Source organism: Alligator sinensis, unplaced genomic scaffold, assembly GCF_000455745.1.
Source record: "Alligator sinensis unplaced genomic scaffold, ASM45574v1 scaffold498_1, whole genome shotgun sequence".
NCBI lineage: Eukaryota > Metazoa > Chordata > Crocodylia > Alligatoridae > Alligator > Alligator sinensis.
The window spans coordinates 576392-597808 of NW_005842469.1; the positions used below are offsets into that span (position 1 = coordinate 576392).

Sequence of the window (21417 nt, forward strand, 5' to 3'; positions counted from 1 at the left end):
AATGATCAGATGCAGGTCTGTGTAGGTAATGAGATCAGATGGTTTGCTTTCATAACCAATCCTGTCTTGTGAGTAATTACCTGACCTAAATGTCAGAGTTCAATGACTATACTTTGACTAGCATGGAGGTGCTTAAGCTAACGACTGTTTCTGTAAATATATACCAGCAATATGGATGGTAAGCTCTCCAAAACAGGGAGACTTGTTTCTTGTGTGGCTGTACAGGATCTAGCAAACGAGGGGGGGGGTCTCTATTTGTATTGTTGCAAAATAGATAATAATAGTGTCCTGTAAAACTAACAATAGGTCATAAGCAGATAAGAATATTTTTAAGTTCAAATTTAGTGCTAAATGGAAGAAAATATTTTGAACCGTATTGGGTGCATCTACACATGCCACTATGGTGATTTTGGTCCTGAACCGTGATTTAGTATTTCCTTTTGGTGTATTGCCTGTACTGTGCTGTACACATGGTGCACAGTTATTTTTAGCAGCTACTTTGCCGTAGCAGTGTGGTTGTATTGGGCAAGTGCTACGGTGACATAGTCACATGTAGATGCGCCCATTATGTAATTCCTTTGATCTCATTTGAATTATACCAGTGAGCATTTATTTTGCACTCATATTGGAGGTGTCATTGATTATTGTTGGTTTCCAATGCACCAGATATTGGAGTACTTTGGCATTTTCCAGACTTAAGGGCATTCCAAACCTATGGGGGCATGTAAGATTTGTAGGAGGGCTATGGAAAGCACACTGCAAATTGGTAACTCCTTTTTCAGCTACTCTTGCTTCCCTCACCACCAATTCTCTTGCCGGCGTCTATTTCAGCTGCCAGCTTCACTTCCTCCAACACTAATTCTCATCACCAAAGGAAGTGGTAGTGGTGGCTTGAAGTAGGGGTGCAAGAGAAAATCACTGGCGAGGGAAACAGTGAGTGTGTCTGAAGTATGGGGTATACAAGAGTTCCTAACTTTCCTCTGGTGGAGTTTAAACCCACAAGGGTTGGGAAACAAAATTTAGGTGAATTAAAGTGTATATTTGTATTGGTTCCTTCTCCTCATCTCTCTTTTGACTTGTGTTCTTATGTATTAAGATAAATGAAAACTTGCTTTGATGAAGCTTGCAATAATGCCACAATGATGTCATTTGTGCACCAATTAGTCCAAATCCACCTTAATCCCAGTAATGGTTTATCTCTGTAACTTGCAAAATAGACTCAGAAAAATATACACTAATACCATAGATATTGTTTAGAAAAAATAATACAAGTCAAAATGTCTAAACCAAATAACACAGAACCATTTTTGTGTGCATAGTTACTGAGATGAATCCCAACGTAGTGGTAATCTCTGTGTTAGCCATCCTGAGTATCATCCTGATTGGGCTGTTACTTGTGACTCTTGTTGTACTGAGGCGAAAACATCTGCAAATGGCCAGGTAAGTCCCAATTTATACTAATTCCAGGAAACTTTGCAGTACAGATTGCAATACTGAGGTCTGTCTGTGCAGCACATGATATCCTCTGTGCTTGCTGCCAGCTTCCAGCAGATGACTTTAGCCATGTCTACCACCTTGCTGACAAGTCCAGGGCCAGAGCCACCATTCAGAAAAAAATTCTCAAAATTCAGTAAATTGCCCAAGACCAAGTCAGATCTCCTCCAGTGAGTGCTGAGGCATACCTAGAGGCCCCTCAAAACTGTCTACTTGGCATAATTGCCAGGCTCAGGTATGGTTGGATTAGGAGTGTGAGGCGATGAGGCTTTTTTTTAAAGCCACCTATAAACTTGGAAGAGAAAAGAGATAGCACACGTGTGTGTACAGCCACACACATGTACACACACACTTATTTAAATAATTTCCTTTGTTGCCCTGTTTCTTCTTAGTAATATTCCTCCCATTATTCTATAGCTACTCTTGCTGTTGCTCCAAATTATTAGCTTCAATCTTTGTCATTTTGAGCTGTGGAGGGTTTGAGCAATTGTGAATTCAGGCCAATTATTGTTAAGGGCCTAGTATCTAAGCAACCATTTCTTTTCAGCCATTGGATTGCTTAAGCTTACTGACTTTTGGTTTAGAAATAAAGTTAGTTTTATGGTAAGTGGAAATTATGATCTTCCAGGAATCTAAATTTATCCAGGTTATTTTGCAAACTCCTACAAAATCCTTGGAACATAAGATTAACACTGGTCTATCACATCCTCAGACATAGGAAGGCAAGTTTTCCCATCCATCTGACTACTCCCTCTTATAAATCACGCAGTTCCTTTGAACACCTGAAACAGTCCCCTTATGCCCTGAAAAATAAGGTCTTTATTTCTGTTGCCAAGGGGTGGTGTCACAGACAGACCTCCTTGTTTTTGTAGTTGCTGTCTGCCTAGCTGAACTGGTGCTTCCCAGCTGGTGCCTCCCAACAGTTTGGGTAACTGGAAGATTTGCAGGATTGGGCCCTGGAATCTTTGTTCTCTTCTAATTCAGAAGAACAGTGCATGTGTGAAATAATGCATTGCATTTTAATTTCCCCTGCCAGGTCAGAAAGCCAAGCAGTTTCGCTTCAAAGGGTCACTTTAAGGAGTTTCTTAATTGGCTACCCAGCATGCATTGCATTTATGCATTGCTTTTCCATGCATTCAATGCAAAAGGATACAACTATCACCTCAATTTTCACAGAACCCCTTGCAGTGGACAATATGTCGTTTGTTCCTGTTTCACATAACTGGGCGCGTGCAAATGCAAACTCAATCAACTCTCTTCCCCAAAAGCTTTTTCTTTTACATTGCCTCACTGACTTTACCACCAAAGATAAAGACCTCAGGTGGAAAGTTTAAAAAAAAAAAAAAAAGCCTAAATTAAATGCAGAGCTGCAATTAATAATAGTTTAAAATAAGCCAACAAAAACACTCAAGTCAGCTTTTATTTGAGGCTCAAACAATTGAGCTGGGCTTCTGGTTAAAGCCCTGGACTGAGTCATGAACTCTGAATTCAGTTTCTTTGCTATGCGATTTGCTTTTTCATCCTGGACAAATCATTTGGTTTCAGTTTTGATCTTTACAAAATGGAGTAAATATTATTTCTCTTTTTCAAAGGGATATTGCAAAGATAAGTACTTTGAAAAGATACAAATCAAAACTGGTGACTGCTGCCATTAACATCCCTAGCTAGACTGTAGAATCCATCTGGAAAGTTATTTTTAAATCTTATTCTTGGGATTCTTAGGAAGCCTTTTCCCAGGTGTTGTGCTCTGCTTCTACAGGGATATATTCAGACATGGGTTGAGTCCCTGATTTCAGTAAAGTTTCATTTGCTTACGGCACTTTCCACTGAGGAATGCATGCTGGAAGTGTGCATACTTAACATTAAGTGATTTGTATTATTTATTATACTGATGTTCTTCACAAAAATCACAAACGCTGTACCTATCCAGAAATAATAATCTTGTGCCAAATGGTCTTCCTGAAACAGGGAGTGTGGGGCTGGAACCTTTGTTAACTTCGCATCATTGGAGAGAGATGGAAAACTTCCATATAACTGGTGAGTGTTTTGTAAGAACTGTTACATTATGCTTTCCCCATCCTTGTGTCCCTACTACCCATCTTCCTTGCACATTTATTTTTATGCTTCAGGTATTGATTTCTTATATAATCTCTTTCACGCTTTAAGATGGAGTAACTGTACCTGGAATTTTCTTTCATTTAGTATTTTATTTCATCGAATGGTGACCAGGCACAGGGCCATGTCTTTTGTAACAAAGTATTTTTAGAGGGAAATGATGGAAGCATATAAGCCAGCTGGGCTAGATAGCTGCTTCTTTTCTTTCTCTTGTATACAGTGACATAGTTCTGAAAGCAACAAAGGGATAGAAGGCTGATCTATAAATCCATTAGCAGCTCCATGGAGATATATTTACATCCAGCAGTGATTCTGGTCTTTATAGATCACCAATAAGTAGCTCACCTCACCTGGTACCATTAGTTAATTCTCCTTTGCACTGCAACACAAGGTCAAGGCAAATGCTTCTTACAACTTTGTGTTCAGTGTTGCTGAAATGCATGGAAGCAAAATGCTCCTACCTGGGTCTAGAAAACCAGCTGTAGAAATAGCAGGGATTGCTTAGTCACCCCATGCCATCAATAGCTTCACAAGTCCATAACAGATGTTCGACCAAATATACCTATTCCCTTACCTTTTATAGCAAATTGGGCCCTGGTGATTTTCTGCTTTCCCTTCTGATTATGTGATTCTTGTTTTTAATAATCCAGTTGTCCTGCTGACTGATCCAATGTTTTGCTCCCACAATGACCTGAAGAAAAAAGTGTCTATCTTTTAAAGCTATTCAAAATGCAGTTAATTAAAAAGAAAAAATCCACTAAAATCCATAGTGTGACAGGGTGGGTTGGAATGGGAAATATGTACATCATGCTTACACTTTTGGTTAAATTTGGTTGAGAGCCAAGGAACTAGAAAAAGGAATTAGTGGGTTTGGGTCTGTTTTTATGAGCTAAGGGATATAAACTGCCATCAAGGATGGGATTAAATGGATTGACGCTGGACCAAAACAAAGCTTTTGCTAATAAGCGCACAAACTGAGCTAACAAGTCCAGCAAATCCTGTCAATATCTCACAGTACTGCTAATTAACTAGATATTAAACAAGCCTTACTCACTTGCTCTAGCTTGAATAGCCGCCAGCTGAACACAGTGTATGCTAATCCCCTGCTCAGCTTCTCATGCTAGAAGTATGTTAATGGCAGCGAAGGCTTCTGCTATCAAACACTGTTCTTAATTAAAGATCCAAGCTTGAATCAAATGATAAACTAGCAACAGATGTTATTAAAAAACAGAAAACGCTTTCTTTTGGGGTAGTTAATGATTAGCCTGAGTATATGTGGACATTCTTGATTCTTCAATTGGCATCTGTGAGAGTGCTTAGAGAGATTCCTGCTATGTTCATCATGTGATTCTGACTTCCGTGAGAGTCTGAACTGATGTCTTGTTGCCTTTAAAAGGAGCTTTGTCTTTGCTGGGACTGCAATAATTCAAATAAAATATTAAAGGATCTCTCTTTCCTGATGAATAGGTTCTCCACTCCCCTCCCCCCCTGCATCTGACCATTAAGGAAAATGATTATATAACACCAAAGTTAAGCAGTTTTTATTGTTGTGTAACTATTGCTTTATTTTTTCCATTAATTGAGCATAATAGAATTCACTAGATATTAATAGTTCATAATCATTCACCTTTCCTGCTTGATATAAGTTGATGAAAGAAAATAGGCTCCAATTATTTCCTCTGCTTGAATGAGATGTAGGATTAAACAGCCTGTGAAGCCACATTCAGAGACCTTAGAAAGGAAGATCATGTCCTCAACATCAACATTCCTAGGCCAGTGATAGGTCATGGGGAGGGCTGGAGATATGATTATGAAAGGATATAAGAACATAAGAAGTGTCACACTGGGTCAGACCAATGGTCCATCTAGCTTAGTATCTTGTCTCTGACAGTGACAGAAGTGGATGCTAAACAGGAAGAGTATCCACCAGATATCTCTAGTTATCTATCCCCTATTCAATACCCTTCTTGGTGTCCACCATTTATTGGGTTAGAGATGCTAGAGGAAACATCTCCAACCATTTTGTTCAATAGCCACTAATATATCCATCATCCATTAATTTATCCAGTCCCTTTTTTAACCCGGCTATACTATCTGCCTCTATCACCTTCTGTGGCAATGAATTCCACAAGAGATACTCATACTATCTCCATAGGGATCCTTTACAACAATTAAGACCTCAGACTCTCATCCTGGAAATACTAAGGCACATGCTGAACTTTAAACACATAAGTCCCATGAATACTGATAATAGTGCCTATAGAGGACACTTAAATAGATGTTTAAACCGGAGTACTGCTCTCCCACTTCATGCCACCTGGCAGATAGGTTATGGCAGATGGCACCCTTAGCAAGAGAATTCTGCGCAGCATAGGTATTGAGTCCCTGTGGGCTCTCAAGCAATCTGTTTGGCTCTTAGATCCTACACAGAACCCTTTGTAAAAAATTCCTGGGAGTTTTTACTCTGTAGGTGGGATTTTCCAGTGTAGAGCAGATGGGTTAAGAAAAATTACAGCAAAACCAGCTTTGCTTTTACAGAGAACCCAACATCTGTTGCAACCTTCATGTTAACTAAGTCTACTGAAAAAGTAAGTGGCTGTGCTTTGTTCCTCTTCAAACCAGTTATGTATAGATCATCACTGTTACTTATGGGTTTTGCCTAATGTATGTGACAGGTGAATCAGGAATTTGGGCACTTAAGTCCGACAACAGTGCAATAGAAAGTAAGCCTGCCTACCCTGGTGAGAGTCTACAGGCACCTAAGTCTGGCAATAAAATTACTTAGGGCATGGTGAGATGACATCTAACCAGATACCATTTCCACCGGTTTTCTTACTGATGGAAATTAACCCCACCCCCGCTCCCCTCTGACCAGGGTCAGGAATGAACAGACACCAGTGGCTGTTACAGGCCATCATAACTAGGTGATGGGGAAGCATACTTACTCCAGGATAGATGTAGATAAATGATGCCTACAGTAGTGTAACTGACACCAATAGAGGTAAGTTCTCAGGAGTAACTCTTCATTGGATTGGGTGAAACGACCTAATTTTAGGGGTTTACATAATCTGTCTATTATTTGTATTTATTTATTTATTTTTACATCAGTGTAAGCAATGGTTTGGCCAGGCCCTGAGACACCTAAAGTTTTGCCCTTGAGAAAGTCCAGAGGTATTACCATTTGTCTCCATGTGGGATTGAACACTAGGGGGGGAAACCTACATCACTTTTGTGCCTCCATAAAATTTTTTCCACAACATGAAAGCAAACAGGCATACCTACCTTCTGTTACACTACTAATGTTCAAATTTGTGCCCATGACAGAAGGTACAGCTGCTTTGTTGCAGCCCATGTGTTTGTTTATATCAGGAGAGCACAGGCAGCCTGAGGCACCCTCTCCAGGCAACCTTGGCAGGGGCTCCAAGGGTTTGAGGAGCCCGTTCCTATACAACCTGGGAATTGCCGGGCAGAATCAGGCCCCTTAAGCCTTGGAAGCATATGCTTTATTTTCCCACTTACCCAGACACATCCCAGGAATCTTTGGGGAAAGCAGGGAAATGTGGGGCTTCACCGCAACACAGGGCACATTTCTGCAAGTTCAGGTATGATACCTGTGCCAGGGGAGTCTCTCTGAAGGGTTCCCCCACACTGGTTTGAGATGTGTGCTCCATGTCAGGGCACAGATATGCACAACAGGGGAATCCCTCTGCAGAGGACTTCCCCAATGTGCATTTGCAAGAATGGAGTGGGAAAATGCCCATAAGGCCCCCCTCTCCATGTTTGCAGCTCACGCCCCATGCTGCTGCTAGCACGTGCAGGGCATTCCCTTGGCTCCCCAACCTGGAGCACACCCAAAATACACAAAAATAGTATTGAGTTCCACTCAAAACACAGCAACAACAGCTGCTGCCTAATACTGCTGCATTTTAAAAAGAAATCAGCATAGAGACCTTTTTGTGAGGGGCCAGATCCAAGCAGTGTTTTAAGTGAATTTTGAGCATTCCTTTATGACTGGGGGGTGAGGAAGGGGGAGAGGTCAATGTGCTGCACAGTAGAAAGGGAGTGTAATTCTACCATGACATCCCCCTAGATCTGTCCCTGATTCTTCACATACACTAAATGGGAACTGCAGGAGCTTGGGCTCTTCAGGTCAGAAAGTAGGGTGCCAACATAATTCATATTATCTCTTGGGTGTGGCAGGTTTCGAGTGTCCTTTTGAAAATCCCACCTTGCGTTCATATGTAGCAATTTGACTTAGCACCCTTATGTCAGTCGACATTGCTGGAAAACACTGCCTGGATCTCTTCTCTCTTGTACTCTGTACAGTTGTGTGTGCTGCTGTTGGTGTAGAATTTTACATTTGTGTTGGGCTGGTGTGAATTACTTCACAAGATGCCAGGCCAGGGAATTCCAGTTTTGTGGAAGCTAATAATGTCTATACCTAAGAGTAACAGAGAATTGTTATGCTTGTAGGTGGTTTCTGATATGCAGCTTGCTGATCTCCTGACTACTTTGTCTTACTAACTCTCCTCACTTTTTTCATCTTCCATGTATGTTGCCTATTAATGCTCGCAGGCGTAGAAGTGTATTTGCTTTCCTAACTCTGCTACCCTCATGCCTATGGACTGATTATCTTTTGGCATTTTATATTAATCCTTGGTAAGTGACTCTATTTGTATTTCCATTTGCAGTTGCTGAATAATGTTAACATTCTAATACATGAACAATGTTGTGCCGTTCTTGTAGTTATGATGATGTCCATATACTGAATACATACTAGAGATGGAGTATGCAGCTATCAAAGTACCTGCCTACCCACTTCTGCCCCCTTTTGCCTCTTTGTTTATGCTCCTCTTCATTTTCTGGTTTAAAAAAATAGCCTTGGGGTGGTCATAACACATTTTATAACTGTCCCATAAACAGTTTTTGACACTTCATTACCAACAAAACATGGCTTCTGCTACTGAATTTATTCATCTGCTGATTCCCTGATGTTGCCTTCTGCTGTTCTCTACTCTTCCTGGTTTGATATTACCTACCTGCTGGGATCCCAGTTACAAATGCCATTTGTTTTAAAATTCTGCTCCAACTGAAGTCTTGCTCCAATTCTGCTCCATAAAGGTCAATACAATTTTTTATTAGGATCAAAAACTGACCTAGAATCTGTACAGTAAACACTTAGAGCTAGCATTCCCCAACCATATGAAAAAATATAGTGGGTCACATTTTATAGCAAACACTCCATTTGTAAATAAAAAAAGGATTCATAAATGATTTGCTTGATATGATTAGTTGATGAATGGCTAATTGCTTAAGTCTAACAGGCTGCTTATACCCAGAGCTCCAGCTGACATGTTTTTAATTATTCATTACACATACTGATCATCTTTGTGGTATACTTATAATATGTAGTGATCATTTATTAACACTTTACTGATAACATTTTAATATCAAATGCAACAAAAATGTTTACTTCCTGGATAGGAGTTTGTGTTCCTTAAGATCTGAAATGTAGGTGATACCTCTTGAGGATGGTACTAAAATGAAGAGACACTTTCTTTTTTAATGTTCCGAATTGTTCACCTTGACGGTAATTTCTTTGTGAAGTATGATTGCAAGGTTAGGTTAACATTCCTTAATATGCAGGAATATGTTAAATATGGCTTGCAGAGACCAATTATGTGTTGATGTGAATTGCATGTTTAAAAGAACAAATCTAATTTTGGAGTGGAGCCAGATGAAGAAACATTGATTAGTATTAGAGAAAGGGGCCATTTCTGATTCTGTGGCAACCAGGGGAGTTTTTGCCAGTGACTTCTATAAGACCTCTCCTACACATTTCATATATCATGCAACTAACTGGTTAATCATGCAATAAATTTAGAGCATTCACACACAGAAAGTAAGACTGGCAACAAGTAATTATCACATGATAAAAATAACCATCCAGCTATAAAAAGAACCAACCAGCTATAAAATTAGTGCTTGAAAATGTTTAGCAACTCTATAGCTTGTTTCTATCCAGCTTTAATTTGAGTGTGTAGCTGGGCCCTAAGAATAGGAACAAACCCTACAAAACTGTCTGGGCCTTATTCCATTAACTTGCAGCATGTGTAGTTATTTTCATTAGTTCAAAGTGGCTATAACAGGCAACCAAATCAGAATGCTGTTATTTTAGAGCCACTCTGTACTGCTCTTTAAATAAATTTATGCATTGCAGGACAATGGTCAGTCAGATCTTCATTGTGTCAGACTATTCTTAATGGTGGGTGTATTGCATCTCTGATGTAAATGGAATAACAGAACAAAACAATCTTACTGTTTTAAATATCTAGGTTTTTGCATACCATTTGGCTATGACATTTGTGAGCACTCAGCAAACAACTCCAAGGCAGAGACAAAGGACTATTTTGAAATACTGAAAGCTTAATAAACATTTTCTGTTTTTCTCATCAGATATGATGTCAATCACCTCCTTTATGGGCCAGTTGAAATGTTTCTTGGAGGAGATTTCTTAGAAATATTCACATCATAAGAATGATGATGAATATCATCATTGATCATGTGAAGAATATTCACATCATCTTTTTCTTGTGGGGTTATTTTCTGAAATTCATCAGTGCATTTCTTCTGATCTGCCTCTAGCAAGTTATAAACTGATCTCTGAATCATGAAAATTCAGCATATTACATGACCAGCATGGTTTCTGTGTGAGCATATCTGTCTCTGTTTTAAAAAGTTCATTCCAATTATCTATGGGACATTACTTATTCATGTTGAAATCAGCAGGATATTTATTACTGGCTTCTTTGTGGAGGCACTAAGTCACCCCATATTCAGATTATGTAGCCTAAATGAAATTTAATTTTGTCTAATCAGGGCTTGCAGGGGGAAAATGTAGGTTTCAAGGGGTATCCCAAACCTTGCAGCCCAATGAAGCCAAATATAGCCTCCATCCTTATGTTCCTTTTGCCCGAATGGCGGCACTAGCTTTCCTTGCAGATTAAAAACAAGGTGAGGCAGGGCCAAATCTAACTTGATCTGCAATTGAATACTATGCTGCACACCAAAATGTGGTATATCAGGAGCTAATGTGGCCTGACATCCTCAGGATTATAGCAGGTTCAGGTGCATGATGTGAACTTCTTGCCCTAGAAAACTCAATACAAAACTCCCTTTGACGTCAGCAAGGTCAGGATTTTGTCCAAGGTCTCTGAACATACTACCTGTATGCATTGTCCTTGTCCCCCATGTGCAGGCAGTTCCTTAGCACCACCAAGGGAAACTTGGGGCCTATTGAAGTCAATATAAGTTTTCCTATCAAATGCCGAGGGGCCTAGGTTTCACCCACAATCCTGACCTAAATATTAAGGAAGTTAAGTAACTTAAGCACATTGAATTCTGATGGAAGCCTGCATTCAGCTTTGACAATGATATTTATTTTAGCCCAGATAGTAAGTTAAAGTGAAAAAAAGCTGTGTTTTTGTTTTACAGGAGTAAAAATGGATTAAAGAAGAGAAAGCTGACCAAGTATGTGACATTGTTATATTAATTTTTTAAAATGTGTCACATTAGACTAAAAAGTAGCGTGTGTGTGCGTGTATGTGTGAGTGGTATAATACTATATTGTATATTATATTTCATCATTGTATTATAGTTACAGAGATAAAAGTACTTCATTCTGGCACACGCTTTCAGAAAGTAATTATAATATGTTTGGAAACAGATAGCAAACCATAACTACACTAAATCAAGAGTACCATGGATTTTATTTAATTTTATCAGCAGAGAAGTTATGGTAAAATTGCTCCTGACTGGCAGTAAATTAACTATCATGGAAAGGATCAATTATCCTAATTTCACAATTCCAACAGGGCTTTTCCTTAGTAAAAACTGACAAACTGTGAAAAAACTGGAGCAAAGTCATTTATGTTACTACAGTAGTGTAACTGGGGCATGGGGGTGGGGCAAGGAAGAGGAGGAAGGTCACTGGGGCAGCAGCCCTGGACCCCACTTTTGTGGAGGGGTGCAAAAATAGTCATTATGGCAGCAGTGGCTGATCACCAGGGATCCTGGTTTTCTCTGATGATAAAATCTCGAATTCGCTGATAAAAACCCCAAAATCCGTTATTAACATTAAAGATCTCCCACACCCCCAGCCCTGATGGTGCCCCTCAGGCCCTGCCATTCCCTCTCTCCCTTTCCCCCTCCCTCCAGACAGGGTTGGGGGGTTTCCTGCCCTTTTTGCAAATCACTCTTGCAGACTGGAACTCAGCCTGCCTGCACAGCTCTTTGCAAAAGCAGGAAATCTGTGGGATTCTCTGCTAAAAGGTAAAATCCATTTTTCTCTAATAAAAACAGGAAATCCATGGTTTCTCTGTTTTTCCATGGGAAATGGAAACCCTGGATCCCTGTTGATCACTCCACTTTGACTGGTACCATGGCAGCCAGCACTGCCCTGGGCATCATATGTCTGCCCAGGGTACAGAGCTGCCTGGCATGCCTCTGTATTACTGTTCTTTCCCCTTGACGTCGTACTCTGGTGGCAGTTATTGCTGGTATAATAGATCATTGTTGCTAACCAAGAGTGATAAGATGGGCTCCTTGGGGCATATTGCTTCAAGTAAATGAAAAGATTTTTGTGTATATGCTTCATTCAGCATTTTGTAAATTAGAACATGATAATTAGGTGATAGAAACTGTTTGCCGGTATTTCATTATTCAGGTTATTAGTCTATTTACTCAGTCTTCATGTTCCTAGGACATGTCTGGAGTAAGGGCCAGGTCCTCATCTGATGTAATCAAGCCTAGCTCTGTTGCAGCTAGACCAGTTTACACCAATTGAAAATCTGGTCTGATATAGCTATATGGCTGAGTATGTTGACACTCCATTGTCTGCAGTGGGAGTTGTGCTAGCATATACTAGAACAAAATTTGGCTTCTGATAGGAGCCACCTGCTCTTCTATCAGCCAGCTGTGCAAATAATCATTGCATGGGGGCTCAGACATTTGTTGAACATATTTTACAAACCTTCTCTGCCCCAAATAAAGATCTGTTTGTAAAAAGATCCAAATGTGAAACCCATTAATGGCTTTCATGATTACCGATTGTATGAAGTTTGAAAGTGTCTGTTTATGAGAGAGCTTTTCACCTGTGAAAGGAACTTTTTATGTCATTAATGAAGTCTAAGTGATGTCCCTTTTCTGCACTGTGAAAAATAATATCGTCATATTGTAATTAGAGGTGGATCTGAACTATAGACCTGGAAATGACCAAGCATTCTAAGGACTTGGAATGTGAGTCAAGATCTGGATCCAAATATGCCATCCAGACTCATTTTTAACTGAAACAAAAATGTTGGTCAGGCCTATCTGTTTTGGGGGTTGGAAGCTGAGGGGAAGCAGCTTTCCCCACTTCAAGTGCAGTCATCCATAGTCCTGCATTCTGCATCAGCCAACATTTCTTTTGGCCTCAGTGGGTGCCTCTACATGAGACATTTACTGTGGAGCTGACTAATTAGCTCTGTAGTAAACATTGTGCACTTACTTGTGCACCTCTGTTAGGCTCAAATAAACTAATCCCACAGCAGAATTGCTGTAAATTACTTGCAAATACAAGTACTCTCCTACTGCAGAGTTTTTTTACTCTGTAGCACCACATATGTAGACACTGCCCAGCTGACTGGGGCAGGATGTTTCAGTGTAGGGGCTGTCTGCCAAAGCACCCTCATGCCCCAGCCAGCCCCTGTGCAGCACATTGAGCCAGGGAAGGAGCAGCCCCGGGCTGCCAGGTTGACCCCTGCCCCCCCCAGAACTCCCTACCAGCTGGAACTGCTCTGACCTGACTCAACGGGCTGTGGTCCCAGGCACATGTATTCACTTGGTGCCTGGGAGCAATTAACTCTTCTGTGATAAGCTCCAGAGTTTATTGCATCTCATTAATATGTATGTGTAGATGCGCCCAGTGAGAATTTTGCCTCACTAAGGACTGCGGGATTTATCTTACCATCATGGATTAATTAACCCTATCAATTACAGCTCTTTGTATTGTCCATGCAGCTACCAGCATGGGTCAAATTTGTGCTTTTTAGGTACATGAGCATCAGATTTGTGTAAATTCTGTCTAACTAGAATTATTCCATAGAGTGGAATATTAAAAAGTTGTATTAAGTGAACTGTCAGTGCTCCAAAACAAAGCAAACGTATCTAGAAAAGTAATCTCTCTTCTGTGTTTCTTGACAAGCCCTGTCCAGTTGGATGACTTTGATGGCTACATCAAGGACATGGCTAAAGATTCTGATTATAAATTTTCTCTGCAATTTGAGGTAAATATATGGAGAGTTCTGTCTTTCCTGAATGTTGTGCCTAAATTAGATTTCTGTAAATATTAGGAATTTGTTAATACTGTATTTTACTTTGTAAGTTTTGCAAAACTACAGGAACTTAGTGGTGTACTTGTGGTATTCAGGCCCATGTCTTTGTTCTAATATAGTGCTACTTAGCAGTCTAAGCTGAACCAGATATATTCTTAACTTGAAGATGAGGTGACAGCAAAATTTCCTGGAACACAGGCATCATGAATTCATTGGTCTTTTAGAAATATTTTGGTTCCCCAATGTCCAGAAGTCAAATGTCAAGTGAGAATGAAAGGGAACTACCAACACGGTATGAAATTCTGGCTCTATTTAGTCAATGGCAAAACTCCCTTTGACAGAATCAGCAGTACATGTGCTGTTCTCCTAGACAAGATGTTTTGCTTCTTCTCACTTATGTTCATACCTTGCAGAATATGTTAGATAGAATTATTTAAGGAAATTAATACAAATATATATATTTTTAAGTTTCAAAAGCAACTGATATTTGTAAAAACTTGAAGAATCTATCCCTTACTAAAGACTGACCTGGAAATCAAATGAATAACCTGCCCCCAAAAGGATTATGTGGTTCCTGGCTTGAGACTGTATTTCATAATTCAGGGAGTTATCTTTTCATTCATTCTTTATGTATATAGAAGATGTCTGGACCAAGGACCAGGTCCTTAATTCTATGTGAGCCTCTGTGAGGAGTGACAGTAACAGCAGTTGCCATCTGACAGCTATTCAGTGGAATGAGTTTGGTAGATTAGTCCCAAATCACTACCTCAAGTAAAAGTAATTGTCAAAAATATTGATGGTCTCAGCAGGGCTCCTGCAAACTGAATAGGCCTGGAGTCTAAACCTCCTCCAACTCCGAGAGTCAGTCTGCGATACATTGATCTGAGCTTACAAGGGAACTTGTCATATCTATAATGTGGGTAAATTTGAGGTCTCTGGAATGTGTCACAAGCATTAACTTCAAAACCAATTATTTTGCGAGTGTCTAAAATAGATTTCAAATGTTAAATTAACTGTAGCATTTTTCCTGCTGTCACATACAGGAACTGAAACTGATTGGCCTTGACATACCCCATTTTGCTGCTGACCTTCCCATGAATCGATGTAAAAATCGTTATACAAATATCTTGCCATGTGAGTACAGTGTTTGCAGATGTCTGCTAGTGTCTCTGAAGAGGTGGGGGAAAGAAAAAAATGGGGACTCATGGCATCTGAGTAGATTTTCCAGCACGTAAAAACCTGCTCTAAAAAGCTCTCTCAAAAAGAAACAGGGCAAGCCATGCTTTTTCCTAGTTTTAAAAGAAGGTAGTTTTCTGCTTTATATTAGCCATGATGGAAAGTGAAAAATAATAGATCATTTCTACTGTTGCCTTTCTTTCTTATTGTTTCTATAGTTTTAGTGAGATCTAAGAGGCAGGGCGGTGGAAGAGAGGTCAATGTGCTATCCATGTGGAATGGACATTGTTCATAGTATTGAATACTAGCTGTCTACATTTTTTCTTTGTTATACTGCAGAGTGCTCCATGGCTTGTGATGAGTCAATGTCTCTACTTTTTTTTTCTTTTTTGCAGATGACTTTAGCCGTGTCAGATTAGTTTCAATGAATGAAGAAGAAGGTTTGGACTACATTAATGCCAACTATATTCCTGTAAGTAACAAGACTTAAATCAACCTGAAGATTAAAGACCTGCATAGGAAAATATTATACAGAAAGTGGTGAAAAAATCAAAATCTCTTGACAGTTTTGTGACTATTCAGAAAGCCTATTGCAGCTTGACTCATTTTTGTCTTTTGTGAATAGCACTTTTCATCAGCCTCGTAACCTATTTCATGAAGTAAATTTTGCCAGAGTTACACGCATCCCAGTATAGCTGGGAGGAAATTGTTTGGAGCCCAAGGGGAAAGGTTAAATTCTAAACTGCTGTTCTCAGACTGTGGAGGATCTTTCACAATACTTTAATCTATCAGAAATAAAGGCAGTGAGCCCCACTGTCAAAGTCTAGGCAAGATGCACATAGCACAGATGGTTGCAAAGATGGCTTCCATTTGCACTGCTCTGACCCAAGTGCCATTCTGCACATGGCTTATTCCCTCTGCTGTGTGGACCAGCAGTTTAACAGCTCATTGCAATACTTCATAAGAGTTTTAGGGAAGAAATGAAGAACACTGCATTCAGCAGAAACTATATGGGGAGTGTAATGCTATACAATGGAATTTTGCCAAGTGAAAAGTGCTGCGGTTTCTTGAATAACTGCAAATAGCTAGCATTTCTGTGTTTATAGTTCTCAGCTGAAATGGCTCCAGCAGCTCATTGCCACATAGCTTCACACAAGACACTTGTTTCAGTATTAAAAGCGAAAAGCATTATTTGTTGCTGAATCAACACCACCACTTTGTGCTGACAATATATTGACTTCAGTTACTTTCAAGATGTTGTAACAGCACAGACATAAATGCTGTGGGCTCTATATGAAATAAAGAAAGGAAAACATGCTTCTGATACTTTAGGTCCAAAAACTAGTGTGACAATTTTATAATAACCAAGTAGACATTATAGTCTTCTCTTCTGCAACTGCATTCTTATGCCTTAGATCAAGGATATCAAAGATCCAGCCCATGGAGCCCCATCATCTGGCCCCCAGTGCTGTTTAAGCCCCCAGTGTGGGTTTAAGCTGACCAACATGCTGCTGGAACAGCTCTGCATACAGGGTCTGGGATGTGCACCACCTGGCACCCACTCTGGGATCTGCCCTATATGTGGCACCCACTCTAGGACTCATAGCACAAATGGTGCCTGCCCCCTAGTTGGTGACCCATTCCTCATGCAGGAACCTTGCTCCCATCCAGTCCAGGCTGCATATAGCACATATCCTGGACCAGCTGGGAGGGCACTGTGCAGTATGGTTCTTGGACTGGCAAGAATGGGCGTCACATGCAGCGCAGGTCCCCAGGTAGCTGGAGCAGGTGTGTGGCACAATCCTGTATTGGGTTGGGAGGAGGGTGCCCAGGGCAGGAGGTCAGACTCGATGACCTACTGAGGTCCCTTCCGACTCTAACATCTATGAATCTATGAGAAAACACCGTTTGCACTAGATCCAACATGCGGGGAAAGGGATGGGGAATAGGGAGGTCCATGGACCTGATCCATCCTGTGGACCATGCTAGCACCACTCATTCAGCCTCCAGGGTTTGACACTAGATTTATTTAATTTTGCTGGCAATTATATTACAAATAAAAATATTTTTCCCAGTTTATCTTACAGACCTAATATGTTAGTTTTGGGTTATCTTGATGATTGCTCTCCTACTGCTTAACTCATAGCAGTTTCGTCTAAAATCCTAGGATTAAAGATGATTTTTTTGTTGGTGGTGGACATAAAAATGTACCACAACTCTATATACTCCATACAAAACAAAATTATATGTAAATTATAGTCTGGCATAGCCATAGCCCAATTTATATAGGAACACACTGTGTCTTGAATGTATCTTTCATATTTTTTCCAATCTTTAAGGACATGAGTAACCTTCCAAACTCAGCTCTCCTAACAAAGATCAGGAAATGCTGTTAACTACCAGAAGCTAAAATAGTATCTCGGTGCATCTTGTATTATTTACACTGTGTCTTTTCTACAATAAATGTGCCAAAAGTCTTTACAAGCTGGCAGAGGGATAGGAATAGGTACAATTTGTTTCAAATGCATTTCAGGCTTAATAAATTTAAACTGCTTGATGAGCTTTTAAGCTTATGGCTGTTAGAATAAGACACTGTTTTAGGCATAAGATTTAAGGATTTTTTTTACTGAGTTAAACCATGATGTAGCAAATATATATTTACATTCTCCCTCATCACAGCTCAGCAGACCAACCCCTTCCATTCAATTCCATATTAAAATAATCATAGGTGCTGCTTAATTTAAATGGTGGAATAAGCAAAGTATAAGGACTTGGGCACCTAACAGAAACTTAAATTATTAAACTCCTGAATTTATTTTCATTGTTTAATGTTTACACTTCTTTCACTTTGGACTGAATTTACTAGGTCAGTTTTACCTTTTGTCAGTGAAGAACTTCAGTTTTCAGGTTATCCTATAGTAATTGGCCTCAACCTCCTTAGAAATGTTTTGATCTACAAAAATGCACTGAATTAACATATTTACACAACTATAAAATAGTCTTGAATATAAGACAACCCAATAATTAGATTCTATACATGGAAAAATTATGTATTTGTTATAAGTGTCCAGGTATAGACTCTAATTACTGGAAATTTGCTTGAAGTATAAACTGATTTTTTTAAACATTCAAAACATAGCTTTAAAAGATGTGTGTACGCATATTACCTACACATACATATATACAGGCGCACACAGAGAAATAATACACTCAGGAAAACATATGTTCTGAAGGGCTTGTGAAATGAAGTATATTAAATTGCAACTGTTTTTTAGGGCTACAACTCACCACAGGAATATATTGCAACCCAGGGGCCATTGCCAGAAACAAGGAATGATTTTTGGAAGATGGTCCTCCAGCAAAAATCACAAATTATTGTTATGCTCACTCAATGTAATGAAAAAAGAAGGGTACGTAACTTAATCCTATGTGCATCTTGAAAGGAAATAATAAATATCTGTGGGTTTTTTGTGTTCTTTTCAACACCAACAGTGATAACACAAGATCTTCAAAGTCATTATCCTCCAAAACTCCCAGCAAAATCAATGGGAGACCCTAAGTTAAACTCATAGTTTATCGGGTTTTTTTCTGGATTGAGACCATGTTTTTTTCTTGTACTTGGTGCAATTGCATGTCTATTCTATCTGGTTAATACTGGAATATAAGTAAATTATTGTAATGATTAAACATCTTCAAAAAAGTAGCCCTGGTGCAAAACTTCATGGTGATGGGTAGAAAGTACAGATATAATTCTGCATCTACACATGAGTTTCCTGAAGTTCTTGTGTAGTCGCACCTGTCAGTTGACCTTGGTCTTATCACTAATACCATTAGCAGATGTACAGCTGACTACAGTGGTAAATACATATCATTTAAAATTATTAAGGTTCAATGAGAATATTTAAAAAGTCTAACTATAAACTAAATTGTCCAGGGAACTATTCATGTTTTGAATCCAGGCTGGTAGCAAATGTAAAATTGTCACTATCAAATGGCTCTTTCCTAGACTTTCTGTAATAAATTGGTAATCCCAAGTTAGTATCTACTTTACGTATAGTCATCAACATGACCAAAGCACAAGTATATGTTACTGGTGTTTTAATAACTGGGGCATCAACAATTTTAGCTGTGTAAAAATGACAAGCTAGGTTTGCTTTTTCTTGGTATTTTTTCCCCCCAAAATCGAAGGTTAAGTATAACCATGCAGGTAATATAGCATGTCCATTCATGTGATCCTGGATATGTTACTAGATAATAGCTTGGTGTTCTCAATATGCTGCCGCCACCCAAATGTATGTTGTTCTCCCTCAACTGATCTGATAATGCAGTTTAGTCCCTAGTTAAAACAGGGTCACAGGTGAGAGCTAAAGCTCATCCACAGATGGGATATTGTTACTGGCCATTCTAATTTCCTTGGGGTTTGACTTTTGCAGTGCACTGAAACCCTTCAGACTGGGGTAGAACAGAGAAGCTTGCTTAGCTAGTGGGGCACCATACTGGGTGCTCCAGGTTGTGCTGTCTATTGGTCTCTAGAGACTTTTGTACACATGCTTGCTCTGGGCAGGATTATCTCTAATCTGTGTTACCTATCTTGAGTCGCACTAAGGTGTAGCAACATTAAGCTACACCTTAGTGTAAACAACCTATCCACCCCGTGTCCCACATTAGCCTGGATCAGGCTGCTGCCCCTTCTGCTGGCCTGAACATGTGAGAGCTCCAAACTCGAGCTCGCACTAACATTGATCAGTATTTGTGCAGCTCTCAGTGTAAGATGTAACAAGGCCCTGAGTGATTGTTTCTCCCCCTTTGCCATACTGCCACAACTGCAGTCAGCTCCCCTTTATGCAACAACCAGCTAGCTCCCTGTCATTACAGAAGAGAACAGGAAGCTGGCAGGAGTTTCCTCTGAGAGAATCTGGACCTGCTGTCCCCTCCACATGCATCTGAAATGGCCCAAATTGGTGCCCTTACTGGGCACGCTGCAAAAGTTGTAAGACCAGGCCTGGTGAAGGTGTATTCCTTAGACAATTGACACATGAGCAACTTATCCTGTGACCCTTGCTAATGCCTGCCTTTCCATACAGATCTTGAGCATTCCCCACGTTTTCATATGCACAGCACACCTATCCATGCACAGCACACTCATCCATGCACAGCTGCCACATGCAATATTACTCTGTGTTTTATGCCTTGAGTTTCATGTCTTGTGTGTCCCGAGGCCTGACCGGATGAAATGGGGTTAGGAAGATTCCATGGAATGTATTTTAACACCTACTGAGGTTTCGTTGTATTTGCACGTACTGTATGATTATGGTCTCTGGATTCTTGATAGGTGGTTTTATGATTTTAAGCTTAAATAAGTACTATCATTTTTCTTTACATTATTGGAAAGCATATTTTTGTTTCTTTACATGTTTAATCTTATTTATTAGATTTTGGCATCTTCTTATTTTGAGGCTATTGAAACTCCTTCCTTCAGGGAGTCAACTACCTACAGGGAATCTAAGAGCTTCCATTCTTTTCCCATAACGACACCACTTTTCAGAAGCACATATATGCTCCATTTCTGCTGAGTGTTTATACGCATTTGAGCTTGAGACCTGTCACAGCAAATTTTTTTCACTTGCTTAAGTGCTGTGTAAAATTCAGTTGTGTTACTTTTCAAACCTGAGGCTGAATACATTTTGATTGAACTGATTTTTCTTTTTCCTTCCAGGTTAAATGTGATCATTACTGGCCTTTTACAGAAGAGCCTATTGCCTATGGGGACATCACTGTGGAGATGCTCTCAGAAGAGGAACACACAGACTGGGTTTATAGGAATTTCAGAATAAACTATGTAGGTGAAGTGAACAATGTATTGCTGTGCAATTGGGGTGGGGGGAGAGGGGGAGGGTGCATCCTGTAAAAATGTTGTCCCTAGCACCAATACTCTAAAATGTTGGGGGCATTTTAGATCTGTAATTTTGGAGAAGCCAGTAAGAGAGAGAGGGATGAAATACAAAATATATGTATTGTTTTTGATTCTACATTCCCTTAAATTACAAAAGGTGTTCAAAATTCAAAGGTCTGACAAATGGACTCTTGTTCTTCTAGGCATTCTTCAGGAGAACAGAAAATAAAAAGTTGTGACTCTAATTCAGTTTCTAGTAAACAAATTTCCATATCACAAAATCTAACACTGATTTTCACACCTGTCAGCTTGTAGTGCAAAAGAGCAATGATGATGCCCTGACTAGACATTTGGGGATTTCAGCAG

General features: G+C 39.7%; 1 protein-coding gene across 1 annotated transcript in view; it reads left to right on the forward strand.

The window, feature by feature from the left end:
• Nucleotides 1–21417, forward strand: part of PTPRO (protein tyrosine phosphatase, receptor type O) — a 262760-nt gene that overhangs the window by 216979 nt on the left and 24364 nt on the right. Inside the window, 9 exon segments of the mRNA XM_025212519.1 lie at nucleotides 1320–1440; nucleotides 3463–3531; nucleotides 8185–8268; nucleotides 11104–11139; nucleotides 13853–13934; nucleotides 15026–15116; nucleotides 15554–15630; nucleotides 18434–18568; nucleotides 20875–20997. Of these exon segments, the coding sequence (XP_025068304.1) occupies nucleotides 1320–1440; nucleotides 3463–3531; nucleotides 8185–8268; nucleotides 11104–11139; nucleotides 13853–13934; nucleotides 15026–15116; nucleotides 15554–15630; nucleotides 18434–18568; nucleotides 20875–20997 (818 nt within the window).